General features: G+C 41.6%; 1 protein-coding gene across 3 annotated transcripts in view; it reads right to left on the reverse strand.

The window, feature by feature from the left end:
* Positions 1-15,053, reverse strand: part of LOC131683886 (YLP motif-containing protein 1-like) — a 35,416-nt gene that overhangs the window by 16,767 nt on the left and 3,596 nt on the right. For all 3 annotated transcript variants that reach the window (XM_058966261.1, XM_058966264.1, XM_058966260.1), the window contains exons 2-4: positions 4,322-4,689; positions 2,520-4,259; positions 35-2,452 (exon numbers count right to left, since the gene is read on the reverse strand). In XM_058966261.1, the coding sequence (XP_058822244.1) occupies positions 35-2,452; positions 2,520-4,259; positions 4,322-4,579 (4,416 nt within the window). In that variant the 5' untranslated portion in view covers positions 4,580-4,689. The remainder of the gene's footprint in view (positions 1-34; positions 2,453-2,519; positions 4,260-4,321; positions 4,690-15,053) is intronic.

The following is a 15,053-nucleotide window of genomic DNA, read 5'->3' on the forward strand; positions in this document are numbered from 1 at the left end:
TTCCTACATTAATCAACTCCAATCCACAACTTACGATTTCTGGATTTTTTATTCGCTTCTTCACTTCAGTACATATATACAATTCCCACGTGTTGGCCGGTTTCTGATACTTGATCGCCACCACGGCTCCAGTGTGAGTGTTCACCGCCCGGAACACCGAACCGTACGAGCCCCGACCAACCTCTTTTTCGATGCTGTACGTCGTGCCGCCCAGGCAGGCCGTTTGCGATTTAATCAGCTTGGGCAGATTATTGTTAACCAGTTTGTAACCACAACTGTTTTCCCGTGCAGGAAAATCAACCTTTGTAAGGAACGCTTTACACAGCTCACTGCTGAATGGGTCTAGGAACGGTTTATTCATATGGGTATCGATGATGGCCAGCGCTTTCTCCTTTCTACGTCGTCGACCTTCCTCGTCATGTTCCGTCTGGAAATAGCTATTCTCCACCATCGTTGAACTCATCGAGTCCTCATTTTGTCCCAGCGAGAGATTGGACTCGTGCTTTCTTAGAAACCGGAACGATCCTACCGGTGTTGATGTTTTGGATATTCCGCTTGAGGTTTGAGTGTTCCGCAACGGTGTGGAGCACGAACTACCACCGAAATTGAATGCACCATTGCTGTTGTCACCGGCGAAGGAAATGTTGCTAAACGATGTGTTGAACTCCGAGTTTGACTGGTAGGACGAATCATTTTCTTCTTCCTCTTCTTCTTCCTCCAGGTCATCCTCATCATCGTCGTCGTACTCATCTTCATCCGAGTCAAGATATTCACGACCATCTTCCTCGTCGTCTTCATCCTCGTCCACAACATAGCGAACTTTGGACTTGTTCTTGTATTTCGCCTTGCCAATACCGGGCGATGATGAATACGAATCGTCGTCTTCATTGGAAAGTGAACCCTGTCGCAAATTGACGTCGTTAGCACGCTTTGTCGCAATAACAGTCGCATCCGAATCGTACTTGGCCGATGATTTACTTTTGCTGGTTGATTTACTCTTTTTGTCAGTTTGTTTGGATTTCGCCTCCGGTGCGGCCAGGATCGGCCGGGCCGCCACAGGAGGCGAGACGATTGTTGTGGAAGGCACTTTTTTGGACTTTTTGCTGGTGTCAGTTTTAGCCACATTGGAACTGGATGCCACAGCAGGGGGTTTCAATTGACTGTGTGAGGATGGCGTAGTAACCGGACTTGGGGCTGTACACGCCGACTTATCCTTCTTGAATTTGATGGTGATGGTTTTACTTTTGCTTGTTCCATTTTCGGTAGACGTAGAGAAACGAATCGTCGACGCTTCAATCTGTTCTTCGAAATCGTCACAATTGTTGATAGACTTGCCGGCGACTGTTGTCTTACGAACCTGCGGGGCTGGTGCTGGTGCTGGGGCGGGTGTTGTTGTTGGAGTGGGTGCCGGTGCAGGTGGGGTAGGTGCTGGCACCGGTGGGGCAGGTGCGGGTGGTCGTAGCTGTGAATGGTTCTGTGGAGCCAGTGATTGAGGTTTCGGTAGCTGTGGCGCATTTGAACGTTGAATTGGTTGGCTGGCAGGTATGGTCGGGGTAACTGACTGGACATGTGTCTGCTGTGGTGCAGGTTGCTGTGGCTTTGGAGTTGGTCTAGCCGGAGGATTACGCTGAATTTGTTGACTTGATGGTTCTTTAGGAATCGGATGAGCTGAAGGAACTGAGAGTTTGACGGGAGATTCAGGTGCACAATTTTGGAGCGGTTGCTGCTGTGGAACGTGATGGGAATGTTGAGGTTGTAGGGAATGGTAGTGATGCGGAGATTGCACTTGAACGGGTGAGTGATGAACTGGCTGACTGTGGTTATAGCTTTGAGGGTTGTAACCTGCATAGTGATTATTGTAGGGTGAGTGTTGTTGATATGGTGATTGTTGCTGCTGTACTGGAGACTGCTGATGAACTGGAACGGCTGTTGTTTGGTATGGGCTTGGGTTCTGAGGGTAAGGATGCCGATATTGTGAATAATTGTTGTGCATTTGTGAATGCTGAACGGGTTGAACTGGTGGATGTTGGACAGGTTGGATTGGTGGATGTTGTACAGGTGAATGTTGGACAGGTTGGATTGGTGGATGCTGAACGGGTTGAACTGATGGATGTTGTACAGGTTGGATTGGTGGATGTTGCATGGATTGAATTGGTGGATGCTGAATGGGCTGAACTGGTGGATGTTGGACAGGTTGAATTGGGGGATGTTGGACAGGTTGGATTGGTGGATGTTGTACAGGTTGAATTGGTGGATGTTGGCCAGGTTGAACTGGCGTGTGCTGTGTCTGTTGGACGGCTGGATGATGCGCTTGTTGATGCTGATGGTAGTAATGGGCTGCTGCTTGCGCTGGTGACACAGTCCGGACTGCTTCTTGCTGTTGAGGAACAGTTTGCTGATAGTGATGAGCATTTGGATTCGATGGATGCTGTTGATAGGTTGTATGTTGATACTAGAAATAGATAAATGAGACAGAGTATACTTCAATGTCTGTGTATATAGCGTATCATATAACTCACCTGATTTGGTGGTTGATAGCCCCTTTGTTTCGTCGCCGTATGATGCTGTGGATGACCATAGTTAACCTGTTGTTGTTGTTGTTGTTGTTGAGCCTGTTGCTGTTGTTGTTGTTGTTGAGCCTGTTGCTGTTGTTGTTGTTGTTGAGCCTGTTGCTGTTGTTGTTGTTGTTGAGCCTGTTGCTGTTGTTGATATTGAAGCTGCAACCGTCGTTGATTTTCCTGGCGTTGCTTTTCCAGCTCCAGCTGCTGCTGCTTAACTTTCTTCTGTTCCTCGAGTTCCTCCCGTCGTCGGAACCACTTTCTAGCCCGAATTTCCTCCATCGAAAATTCCATCGTTGGTTTACCGGTATGCAAATCAGGGTAAACAACTCCTTTCGGATAGCAACACTTACGATTGGGATCGTATGGTTCTTCCAGACAGAGCGGTACATCCCACCGTTCATGGTTGGAACGGGCATCCCGGGCAAAGTTGGCTGGTAGCCGAATTGCTGCCGGATCAAGCTCCACCTTTTCTACGGTTGGCTCCTCTATCGAATAACCGGTAAGATCGTCGTACACGTAATTTAACGAAGATGATATGACATACGCGGAGTTGTTCAGATTACACTCGATGTTGCTGTCATTCGCAAGACCGTAATTTTCGATGATCACTGATTTGTGAACTGGTTGCTCCGATCGAATTTGTTGCAAATGAACTTGAGATTGCGGTTGTGGATGTGGCTGTGCAACTGGGGGTATTTGGGGTTCTGGATGAGCCACAGTTCGCGGTTGTGTAGCAGCGGGTGGGGCGTGCATTATTACTTGCGAATGAAGCCGAGCGGTAGGTTGCGGTTTCGGTTGTACAGATTGATGTAGCTGCTGCGGTGGTTGAGACTGCGTTGCCGTGGGAGCGTGATGATGTATTTGTGAGTGGTGTTGCATTTGAGAAGGTTGGTTCTGTCGCTGTGGTGGATTTTGCGGATGATGTTGCGGTTGATGGTGAGGATGAACCGATGTGTGACTGTGGGTTTGAGTTTGCGGCGAAACAGTCGGTGGATGCTGATAAACGGGCTGATTGTTGTTTTGATAGTAGGAGTTTTGTTTATCCTGCTGGTAGTACTGTTCAGCTGTCATTGTAGAACTGGCAGCGGTAGGCGTTGTTGTAACAACTGTCGGCTGAGATGTGTGTGGTTGTTGTTGCTGATGTTGATAATAAGTAGCATGATGATACTGTTGCTGCTGAAGTTGCGAATGTTGGGCTTGCTGTTGCGTTTGTGGTACTTGTACAGGAGTTTGAACTGGTGGTTGCTGCTGTGGTGGTGGTGGCTGCTGCTGCTGCTTCTGCTGCAGCTGTTGGTGCACTTGTGGTTGCTGCTGCGGCTGTAGTTGAGACTGTGGTTGCGTTTGTGGCTGATAGTATTCTACTGTATCCACTTTCAGCTTCTTCTGTGGAGGACTGAGCGATGTTATTTGCTGTCTCTGCTCGACTAGTGTGTTGGCCGATCGCTTCTTTGACGAAGCATCATTGTAGAGCATTCTTTGTGCTATCGATAGACGAAATTTGTTCTGAGCTTCTTGTAACTCCTCCATCGGTTGGGCTTTAACTTGTATGCCCAAATTGTAAATCGACTCGGCCTGTTTGAAAGCACTCGCAGCATCATAGTAATGTGCCCATCCGATATAAAAGCAAGCGCACTGAGTACCAACATTCTTTTTGTACAGAAATTGGTACAGATTCAAAGGATTAGCTTGCATATCGATCTGGAAAAAAACAGTCCCATACATTAAACAATTAATCCCATCAATAGTTTGAGTATACTTACAAACTTCATCCAGAGTTTAACCATCCGTACATCTTGCTTATAAATTTCAAAATTCTCGAAGTTAGACAGACACTGTTCGAGTATTTTCCGGAAGCCACCCGCTTTGTCGAAAACCTTGTGCTGCTCCAGCCAGCAGATGTAATTGAACCAAATGTCCAACTGATCGGAACCGGTATAGGCTCGGATAGCATCTTCCCAAGCCCGTTTGTCCGACTCGTATCTTTGTACCTGCCCCTCCGGCATTTGATGTGAGTTCATAATGCTGTCCTTGATTCACAGTGAGCACCGTTACGGACCGTACGTGACAGTTGGTATCGTTTCAATTCCCTTCCCAAAACGGCAATCACAGCGCAGGTGACATTGGTGTCCTGGATGGTAGAAAAATGTATAAAGCAAATGAAGCGATTAGAAAATGTCATGTAAAATTATCTATTAGATGTATACGCTTTCTTTTGTAGTCTTACATTAGAATCGGATAAGCTACTATTGTGTATCTTAAGCCTTAAATGCATACTGTTGCAATTTGGCAACATACCGAATTTGGTGATATAAAGTGTCAACAAGTGGTATATATCGTATGAAATTCATGCATTTAAGGGTTAAAAAAACCGTAACGTTCTTTTCAATCAACTATCTCTACGTATCTAGCAGCTGCGAAGGATTATTGTGAAACTGTTGCGAATTCGTGATGACGTCAGACCGGATGTTTCTCCTGCCACAAATCGAGAAACAAATAGAGAAGCTATCCTTCAATGTCAGCATCATTCTCCGAGCAGCCTAGATAAGGTCGGTAGAGGTTGTTTCAACCGGCTAAGAATTACACTACGGGACTGTCTGTTCCGGTGGTGAAACCCACCAAAAAAGGAATTTAATTCCATAATGTCATGCGACCCATGGTATGATTGAAATTGTTGATGGGGTTTAAAATATTCTCAATGGCGAACGGAGCCTGGAAGAGTCGGGCGAACTCTCCAGTATGCCGCATTGCACAGCCGAACGTTCGTTCTACGCACCGAGATTTTTCGCCGATGATTGGCATATTTTGCCGGATTTCTGTTGGCTAAAGGTTCGCTGAGACTTTCGGCTGGGTGTAGTTCGGTGAAGTTTCGCTAGGTTTCGATTACCAAACTTCGATGTGTACAGACGAATGTCCCCAGAGGCCGTGTAGTATCCGGCCAAGTATTGAGCCACGGCGTGCCTGTTCCCATGTTATCTCTGACACAGTGGACTATTATTTTCTTCGTAAATCGTGGGAATCAAATAATCGTGTCTCATTTAAACCTGATATGGATCGCTACATGCGTTAACAACCTAACTTGCTTGGTGTCCTCTAGTTGTTTGGCAATATATGTTGGAACTTAATTATACAGTTTTCTAATCAAAAATGGTTTGAATAGCACAAATCAATCTGCAGCATAAACGTACAGCAACTATGAATCTATCTTGACTTATGCATGAAGGTAAAGCTTCCATAGCACTGGTTACACAACTGTACTTCCACAAAAGAATTTTCATATTGGAAAGCTACTTAACACTGCCTTCATTGCTTACAAAGAGACAGGCATTACTAATCCACGTAAAATGCTCCGTTCATGCATACTTGCAAATGAGGCTATTGACGCGTGTCTAATATCGGAGCTCACAATTCGCGGTATCTGTGCTGTAACACTTACTACTACAATAGTAGGCTATGGATTATACACTTAAATTTAGGCAGAATAAAACTGTACATCTGAAGAGTAGACGTGTTTCGTAGCTACATTAGACGGTGGCAATATTTTTATTTATACCGTTGGAAGCATAATACATCGCAAGCAAACCTATGATCCACTTTTTTTTTTAAATTTATTTATGTGTTTATTTTAATTTATTTATAGCGTCGAGCGGCAGTACTTCCCAAGCAAACCTGTAATTCACTCTTTTGCCCGGCTTACTCAAACATTGGGGCTATGACTAGTTTAAGTCCGACTGAGCGGGTCAAAGATATGAGCGATGTAGCGTAGCCACATTAGAAGGAGGTTACCATTTTCATTTTTGAAGTAGAATACTTCCCGTTTCAAAATTTTCTGCCGGTTTTTTTTACCCATTTTTTTGAACGTGAATATCTGTCGTTGCACTGTATTAAAAAATCACATTATTGCGCTATCTGATTGGAAATATGTGCAACAATTTTGTATCCAATTCCGTAGGATGTACAATTTCTAAAAATAACGGAAATAACGGATTTTATGAAACCAGTAATTATCTGATCCATGATTGGTCGGTACAATTCGACCAAGCAGCGAGCATTACTAGGACTACCCTTTTGTCATCCAGTGATCCTCAACACGTATAAAAAGGGAACATAAGAAAAAATCGTTAGTTTGTGTTCCGACATTGTAGGTGTAGTAGCTGCTGTGTTTCATGTTAGCTCGCATTCTTCGGTAGTAGGTAATACAATCCATGACGCTAATAGCATTTCATTCCAACTGTTACATATTCTCCGCTGAAACAAGATGGCAGATTACCAATTAGGACATGGCGAGCATATGATCACTATCACGTTGCTTAGTCTAGACATACAAATTTCTGCCATTATAAAAGGTTTGAGCGTAGAGCTCGGGAAGTCTCGTAATAATTTAAAGTCGTTGTGCTATTTGTGTGGTAACGAAGGTCATTTGAAAAGGAACTGTTTCAAACTTAGGAATGAAGCTGTGAAGATGGTAGCACAAATGAAGCTGGGTATTTCAGATACATCTCAGGATCTGACGGAGCAGATGAGCCAGATTAGCACCACGGAGTCTGACATCAATGTGTCAGAAGTAGTTAGTTTAAAATGTATGAATGTAACATCCGTTGACAAATTAAATGATTCGTATATTAGAATGGTAAAAATAGAAGATAAACAATTGGAAATTGAGGTTGACTGTGGTTCCTCCATTTCTATAATTAATAAAACACAGTATTTTTCGCTATTTACAAAACCTTTGCAGAAATCCTCCAAGGAATTGATAATTGTCAATGATGTAATACTAGTTTTGGTTGGGGAGATTGAAGTCAGAGTTCACTTTAGAGGAAAACATAAAAATTTAAAACTTGTAGTGCTTAATGGCAACACTAACTGTATTCCTCTTTTTAGCAGGCCATGGTTGGATGCTTTTATTCTAAACTGGAGAAGATTTTTCTCATTTTTTTCTATGATAAATGAGGAAATCGGAAATAGCAGTTGCTCAATTTGCACTGAAATGTGTGTTTGGAAATTTACTCAATGCAAGCTTGTTTTTGTCGAAAAATTATTACGAAGCAGATTTACAAATTTATTTCCTTATCTTCGGTATACACCGTACAGACGCATTTTAAAACTATATATTTCTTATTAATATCTTATATCTATGCTTGGGAACGTTAAAATCATACACTGAAGAAGCTTCGTTAAATCTGCGGCAACATCTTTCCAGTGGATTATTTTGTCCATATGAAGTACGGTGTCTAGGGATCCACAACAGAGTGGGGTTACGGAGAACACGAGGTGGCACATACAAATTAACGCCCGAGAGTAGATCGGGACTGTCGATATTACCTGACAGCAAGTCGAAAACAAAAACTCTTTGCAGGAAGAATCGCACAAAACATCTTTGTATACGCTCTAGTCGGTCAATTTGAACGGCATGGTATGGTGCCCACACTTGCACAGCATACTCCAGAACACTTCTGATCAGGGCACAGTAGAGTGCTTTTAGTGCGTAGAAATCATCGAAGTCCGCCATGTTCCGCTTTAAGAAGCCCAGCATTCCGAAAGCCTTAGCAGTTGTCGCGGTGATATGGTCGGAAAAGCTCAACTTCCTATAGAAGAGCACTCACAAGTCACGGGTCAAGTCGACGCTTTCAATTGTTCTTCCTCTTAGGCTGTATTCATAACGTCCTGGAGTAAGCAAGCGTCCGAAACTGATTATTTTGTTGACTTCCATTCCGTTAAGCGTGCACCATTCTTGAATAGTACAGATATCTTCTTGAAGCACTACGGCGTCAAGTGCAGAAGCGATAGTTCGGAAGATTTTGAGATCGTCCGCGTACAGCAATTTCCCAGACTTGATCCGACTACAGATATCGTTAATAAACAGAATAAAAATAAGCGGGCCCAGATGACTGCCTTGCGGGACACCTGTGGGTGTTCTGAATGTGCTTGAACGCGTGTTTTTTATACTCACGAATGCCGAGCGATCGGAAAGATACGACTGCAACCAGTTAGTCAGCCAGGTGGGAAATCCCAAACGCTTTAATTTCAAGATTGCGATGTTGTGCGGTACTTTGTCGAAAGCTTTTGAGAAATCGACGTAAATTGCGTCCACCTGATGACGCTTCTCGACGGCGGGAAACAACTTAGAAGTGTAAGCTATCAGGTTAGAAGTTGTTGATCGTTTTGTGACAAACCCGTGTTGATACTCCGAGATAATGTGGGATGCAGCTGCATACGCGACGTTGTAGACCAGCTTTTCGAGAACTTTGGAGAGACAGTTTAATAATGAGATACCTCTGTAATTTTCGACGTTGTGAATATTTCCAGCCTTATGAATGGGAACGATAGCAGCTTCTTTCCAGGCGATAGGAAAAATGCCTTCAGCGAGAGAGCGATTGAAAATGATACACACCGGAAGAGATAGCACGTGGGCGCAGCTTTTTATAAATTGGGGCGAGAGATGATCGGGGCCAGGCCCTTTCGACGAATCAACAGCAGTCAGAGCCTTCAAGACGGCTTACAGTGGGATAGGGGAGATTTATGTTGTACGATGGTAATGTTTCCAAATACTCTTCCGAAGGGACGGTATAGTCGCTTCTAAACACTCCGCGAAAGAAATCAGCAAACAAATTTACGGTATCAGCTGGAGATCGCGCTTGTGTTTCCAAGGAAAACGTCAGTGGGAATACTACCAGATCGTTTTCTGCTGCTAACGAATTTCCAAAATGTTGCGGGGTGATCGCGAAGGCTATTTTGCACATGATTCAAATACGATAAGCGGAATTCCGGGCCGTTTCGTATTGCAGTTCTATCCGTCGAAGAGTAACTTTGTTTTCGTCTGACTTATGGCGGAAATAACGCTTGCGGTTTTCGCAGTGCATTAAGCAAACGGCGAATCTCAGCGTTCCACCATGGAAATTTGAAATCCACCCTCCTGTTGACTCGTTTCAGTGGAACTTTTAGGCGGAATATGTCATATACATTGCCATAAAACAGCGCGACTGCTTCGTCAAGCTCATTACAACACATTAAGTCGGTCCAGTCGACAGTTGCAATCAGTGCGGAGATTTCGTCAAAATTGCAACGGTTAAAGTCAAAATCAAGCTCGTCAATCGAATGAAATGAATCATCTCCAGTGTTGGTACGTACATCTAGCCGCAGGACAAACGGTTTGTGGTGAGGATCGACTTTGAGAATAGCAGTCGGAGGTTCAAGCAGCTCTACGATATCCGTGTTGTTTACGAATGCAAGATCGAGGATCCTCCCGTTCACATTCGTCAATGAGCAGATCTGGTACAGATCGCCTGCAACCATAGACTCCGTTACAGCTATTTCTTGTTCCGAAGAGGCATTAATAGGTAGGTAACATTTTAGATCATTATCGAGCGACCACTGAAGGCGTGGATGATTGTAGTCTCCAAAGACGAGAACAGTGTCGGTGCTGCCAGCATTGTCTAGAATAGTTTGAACGGCATTAGCGTGCGCGTGATACAAATCCGGATCACTATTTGGCCTGAGATAAACACAGCTAATATATACAGATTGATTCGGGAGGGCGATACGCACGGCGATTAGCTCCAGGCGTTCAATTCCAGATAAGCTTAGCTGCGAGCCTACGAGGTTGTTCTTTACCGCTATTAGGACGCCACCGCCTCTACGCAGATGACTGGTTGTTGAGTTGCGGTCGCAGCGATATATTACGTAGTTTGACGAGAGCTCAGCGTTTAATATGTCTTCGCGCAGCCAGGTTTCCGTAAGGACAATGCAGCAGCAGTTAAATGACTGTATAACATGTGATTGGTTGCAAAATATTGACAAGCGCTTTAACAGCATAATTTCACTTGAGCAGAATATGAATTTTTTGAGAGGTGTCCCCTGTTTGTTTTATCAGGACAAGATATTTGTGCCGCAGTTTTTACATAGCAATCCTTTAAAACTCTTGAGCGCCAGTAGCGGCAATTTAGGTATGATGAAAAAACTGATGATGAGTTTCATACATTGGCTTGGTATAGATAGAAGCAATGAAAATATTGTCACAAGTTTTGACACATCATATGGGCCGATAATGTCAACAAAACGTAAAATAAAACTTCAACGCATTTCTACTATACCGCAAACTAGTAAAGTTTATAGTGAAACATCTTATTTCCAGTTTCTTTTCCCACAGCATTTGGAGAATAATTTCTTAAAGGAGGTGGATTATGGCAGTAGCATATTTTGCTCTGTTTTGCTTGTTCATTTTTGTTTTGGATTTGGACGGTGATTATCAGTCCAACTTAAACATTTTTATATATATATTCTTGAGAAGCAGAATAATAAGGCTTTCCAGAATGTTCCACATAATCTTGATGTTAAGGGTCAGACAAAAGAATATAAAAAATCGTTAAAAAATTATTGAAAAGTTTTTGCTTGAGCAAGAAGTTAATGAGTTGGACAATGAGGAACAGATTATTCTATTATTAATTATATTTTATAGCTTTTCGACAAACTATGGACGATTTCCATCAGAGAAGATTTTCTCGATTACTTTTAGGACACAATTTGACCTAATCCTTCGGACAAAGAGTTATATGCTAAATTTAACACAAATATTACTACATGAACCACAGGAACAACCAAATGATGTGGCAATATATAAGGACAGTTTTGCTATTAATGTAGCGAATCTTTTGGATAATATGAAAGCGGGAGATGAGGGGTGGTACAAAAACCACAATCCTTATAACCATACCCGATTTATTAGTGTTATTTAATATATTTTACAGGCGGAAATTCAAAACGTACAGGTCAATGCCTGCAAAAGTCAGCCGAAGTTGAAGAATTCGGACTTAATGGTTCGATCGAATATATATTTCTCAGTTCTACTGACTGAGATGGAAATAGCAAGCGCTAACGAAGATAGAGAGAGCTTGCGAGGCTTCCCAGAATACGAACGCAGCGCTAAGCGACGGAAGAATGTCATCACTCCGGTTGGGCGATCCGAACAAAACAGAATCGTCAAGACCGATCGAAATTTTGTTTATAAATATTTGAGAATTGATAAATGTCAATTGTGTTCGATATATGTGAGAATTTAAGGGGGAAGAGCTGTTGTGTAACGGCGTTATTTTGTTACCCCACTTAGGGGGCAAAACCATTTATACTGTATAGTTCGAAATCGAACATAACAACCTAGTTATGGGTATCAAGAGTTAAGCGTACATTGATTGATAAATCGATCAATGTGACGCATAAATACTGTAAATAAACCGAGGCAGGACCTCTTATTACTTCTGACAGTTGAATCGTACAGTTGGAACTTAATCATCCGAAAACCTTTGCCGTGCTGAAGACTAGGGAAGTAAGTCCGCAAAGGTTACAGAGACCCGGTGAATATAGGATATTATAGATGCATGACGGGATTTTTGCATTCACATTAGGGCCGGCTTATTATATATGCGGCTAAATGACGCAATGTGCATCTTACTTTTTTTGTTTGCAAATTCGAAGTGAAAAGCTCCATTAAAAGTTATGTTCTGGTACTGCATTCGTAATCGATTATCATAAGTGACGATTGACTCTAGGAAATCTGCTTGGTTAAGGTTTGAGCAAATTATTATTTAGGAAAAGAGGGGGTAAAATGCGTCCCCTAAGGATGCATGATCATAACTTAGCTGTAGAACATTAATCAGGAGAACATCATTTGTGATATTTTTATCCAACATTTTCCCTTGTAATCGCAATCATAACGCTTTGCAAAAATATGCAATGTTTCAAAATCATTACAAATTAAACACTTTGAAAAATGGGCAGGGCAAAATGCACTTGTGCGGGGGTAAACCTCACCACAATAAGGGGCCATAATTCACTACAACAACGAGACAGAAAGCTCGCTGGACAAACACTTTAATTTGCTTTCTGTCGGGATTTCACAAAAGTGTAGCTTTAAATCGCCTTTGGTTATGCAATTATCAGGTTTCCAAAACAATTTTTCTATTTTAGAATAAAAGAAAGGATAGATAATGTCAGAGACATAACCGAAATGAAGCAGCATGCACTTTAGGCTTTTAATACTTATGCTGCAATTTTTACTAATTTCTGAAAAGTTTTATTAAAATAAGTTATTTCGGTATTTCTAATAGAAATACCGAAATAATTGTAGAAGTATATCCGATTTTCTGCTGTTGCTAAATGAATTGTTTCACTCTCATTTAATGCTCTTTTCAGGGTTACCATATGAGGATACATGTTTAAATATTTTAGATGTACATGTACCGATATTTCGGTGTTTCCATTAGCAATAACGAAATAACTGTTTTTAATACAACCTACTAGAAGATAGTCAAAATTGTAGCATTCGTATTAACAGCCTAAAATGTATTCTACTTCACTCCGGTTATGTCTGTAACATTGGTTGTACGACTTTCCCCCGAAAACCATTCCCCAGAAACTAAAACACCAAAGTTTTTTCCCCAGAAAGAACCATTCTCCAGAATACCATTCCGTCGAAAGTACCAATTACCAGAAAACCTTTTCCCAGAAAGTAATTTTGCCCAGAAAACCGTAATCAGAATGAACAAATACCCAGAAGTTCATACCCCAGAAAAAACCGTTTCGTAGAAATTGAGGTATTTTAACTGAAGATGACTTATTTATTTGTATTAATATTCAGGTTTGGTTTTGTAATATTCTGGTTGCTGTTGAAAATCTAAATATTGAACTTGCGCCTTTCGCTTTTTTTCCCTATTTTCAAAGTGGGCAACTAATGCGCATCTTGTGTACAAGTTAGAGAATCAACTTGCGCAACATCTACACCAGTTGCGCTTTAGTTGCATGCGCTGAAAATAGCAGAAAAACCGAAAGGCGCAAGATCATTATTTCGATTTTCAACTGCAACCAGAATATAAGGGCTATTGATAAAATGGTATCTTTTAATGTTGTACCATCTTCCTGGTCGGCCATTAAAACTACTTTTATTTTTTTGTCTCTCATGCCTGTTTTTTACAGCGACGCAAGTTTACCATATCTCCTTGCAGATATAGCATATATTCCGCCGACGTGGACTGCTCTTCCTATTTGAATGCTTTGACAACCGCATAAAGTTTAAGGTCACTGGTACCTTTTAAGAGTGCATTTAATTGGTTGTGGTACCCTTCTATTGCGTTTGAGGTTCTGGGTATGTCATTGAGGGTGTTGTATCGCATGGTCCATAATTCAGGGGAAAATCTGGCCTGTGCCTGTGCGCAGTGTTTTCCAACCCTTCGCTTTCCCAAAATGTATTTTTTATGTAATCGAAGTACGGGGACATTTGTTCCGGAGCTGAAGCACGGATAATACCCAAGCCTTTAGGCACATCTTGAGGCTTCAAAAAGTTCAAGGCCTGGGTTTGTCTGAAAGAGATTTGCATTTGCACGCTTTTCAAATAAATTCCAGATAATCCCAATTTTTGGATCCGTTTCCACCAATTTTTCGTTAGGTGGAAAAAGCACCATATCGTACAGAATTGAGAACAATCCTTGCTATAGCGTTTATCTCAGCGGTTTCAAAATCTGTCAATACAATCGATGGATTAATTATAATATTGTTGGCTGCTATGGTATTTATCAACTCTAGAGCTTGTTTGTAGTTGGATTCTGATTTATCTGGAAGGAGCATGTGTACTAAGGGCAGGAAAGTTCGTTCAATGATTAATGTACCGATTGACCCGTGGATCGCAATTTATGTAGCAGATGAATCAATAAGGGCATGACCTGTGATCAACTCGTATGCTCGGTTTATTCGAACATAGGAGTTGACTCCTTCTTTTAAACATGAGCAATTCTTTGAATATTTATGCCAAATAGTCCTCGGAATGAAACTTGTTATCCACTCGTCTGACCGGTTTTCTCAAACATAGGGGATTCATTATTTTCAGCACACTATAGAATAGCTGGAGCAAGAAGTTGGCTAAAATAGGAAAAACATATTCGAACTATTATATTAAAGATTTTTTTAAACATTCTTTGATGTTTGTTGCATCATGTACCATCGAAATTTCAAGGGGTCCTCTACTCTCGAGGCCTAAAATTGAAGTGTTTTTTGGGAATAATTTGCGAAAGATCTACTGAATGCAATTGGAATTAGCAATTGCGCCACTATTGCTACATGCGGAGCAAGCGGTTTTATAGGCAAAAATTGGTTCAAAACCAATTATATTTTTTCTGCCAAATAGGAATCGAAAGCTTTAATTTAACATATAATCATCACCCGTAGATCTTTCCATCTTTTTAATGCGTTTAATTTAAGTACAATGCGTAAATATTAAAAAATACTGTGAATAGCAAACTTTTAACAAGTATTCAAGTACACATGATCTAAATGTAACGAATTGTCTATTGAGAAAATAGAAGAAAATTTTTTTTCGGTGGAATAATTTTCTGGGAATTAGTACTTTCTGGAATATGTGTTTGTGGGGAAAAAGCTTCGGTATTTTTTCTTCTGGGGAATGGTTTTCGGGGGAATGTTATACAATCGCGATATGTTGTAATCTTTTGTATT

The sequence above is a fragment of the Topomyia yanbarensis genome, chromosome 2 (assembly GCF_030247195.1).
Source record: "Topomyia yanbarensis strain Yona2022 chromosome 2, ASM3024719v1, whole genome shotgun sequence".
Classification (NCBI taxonomy): Eukaryota; Metazoa; Arthropoda; class Insecta; order Diptera; family Culicidae; genus Topomyia; species Topomyia yanbarensis.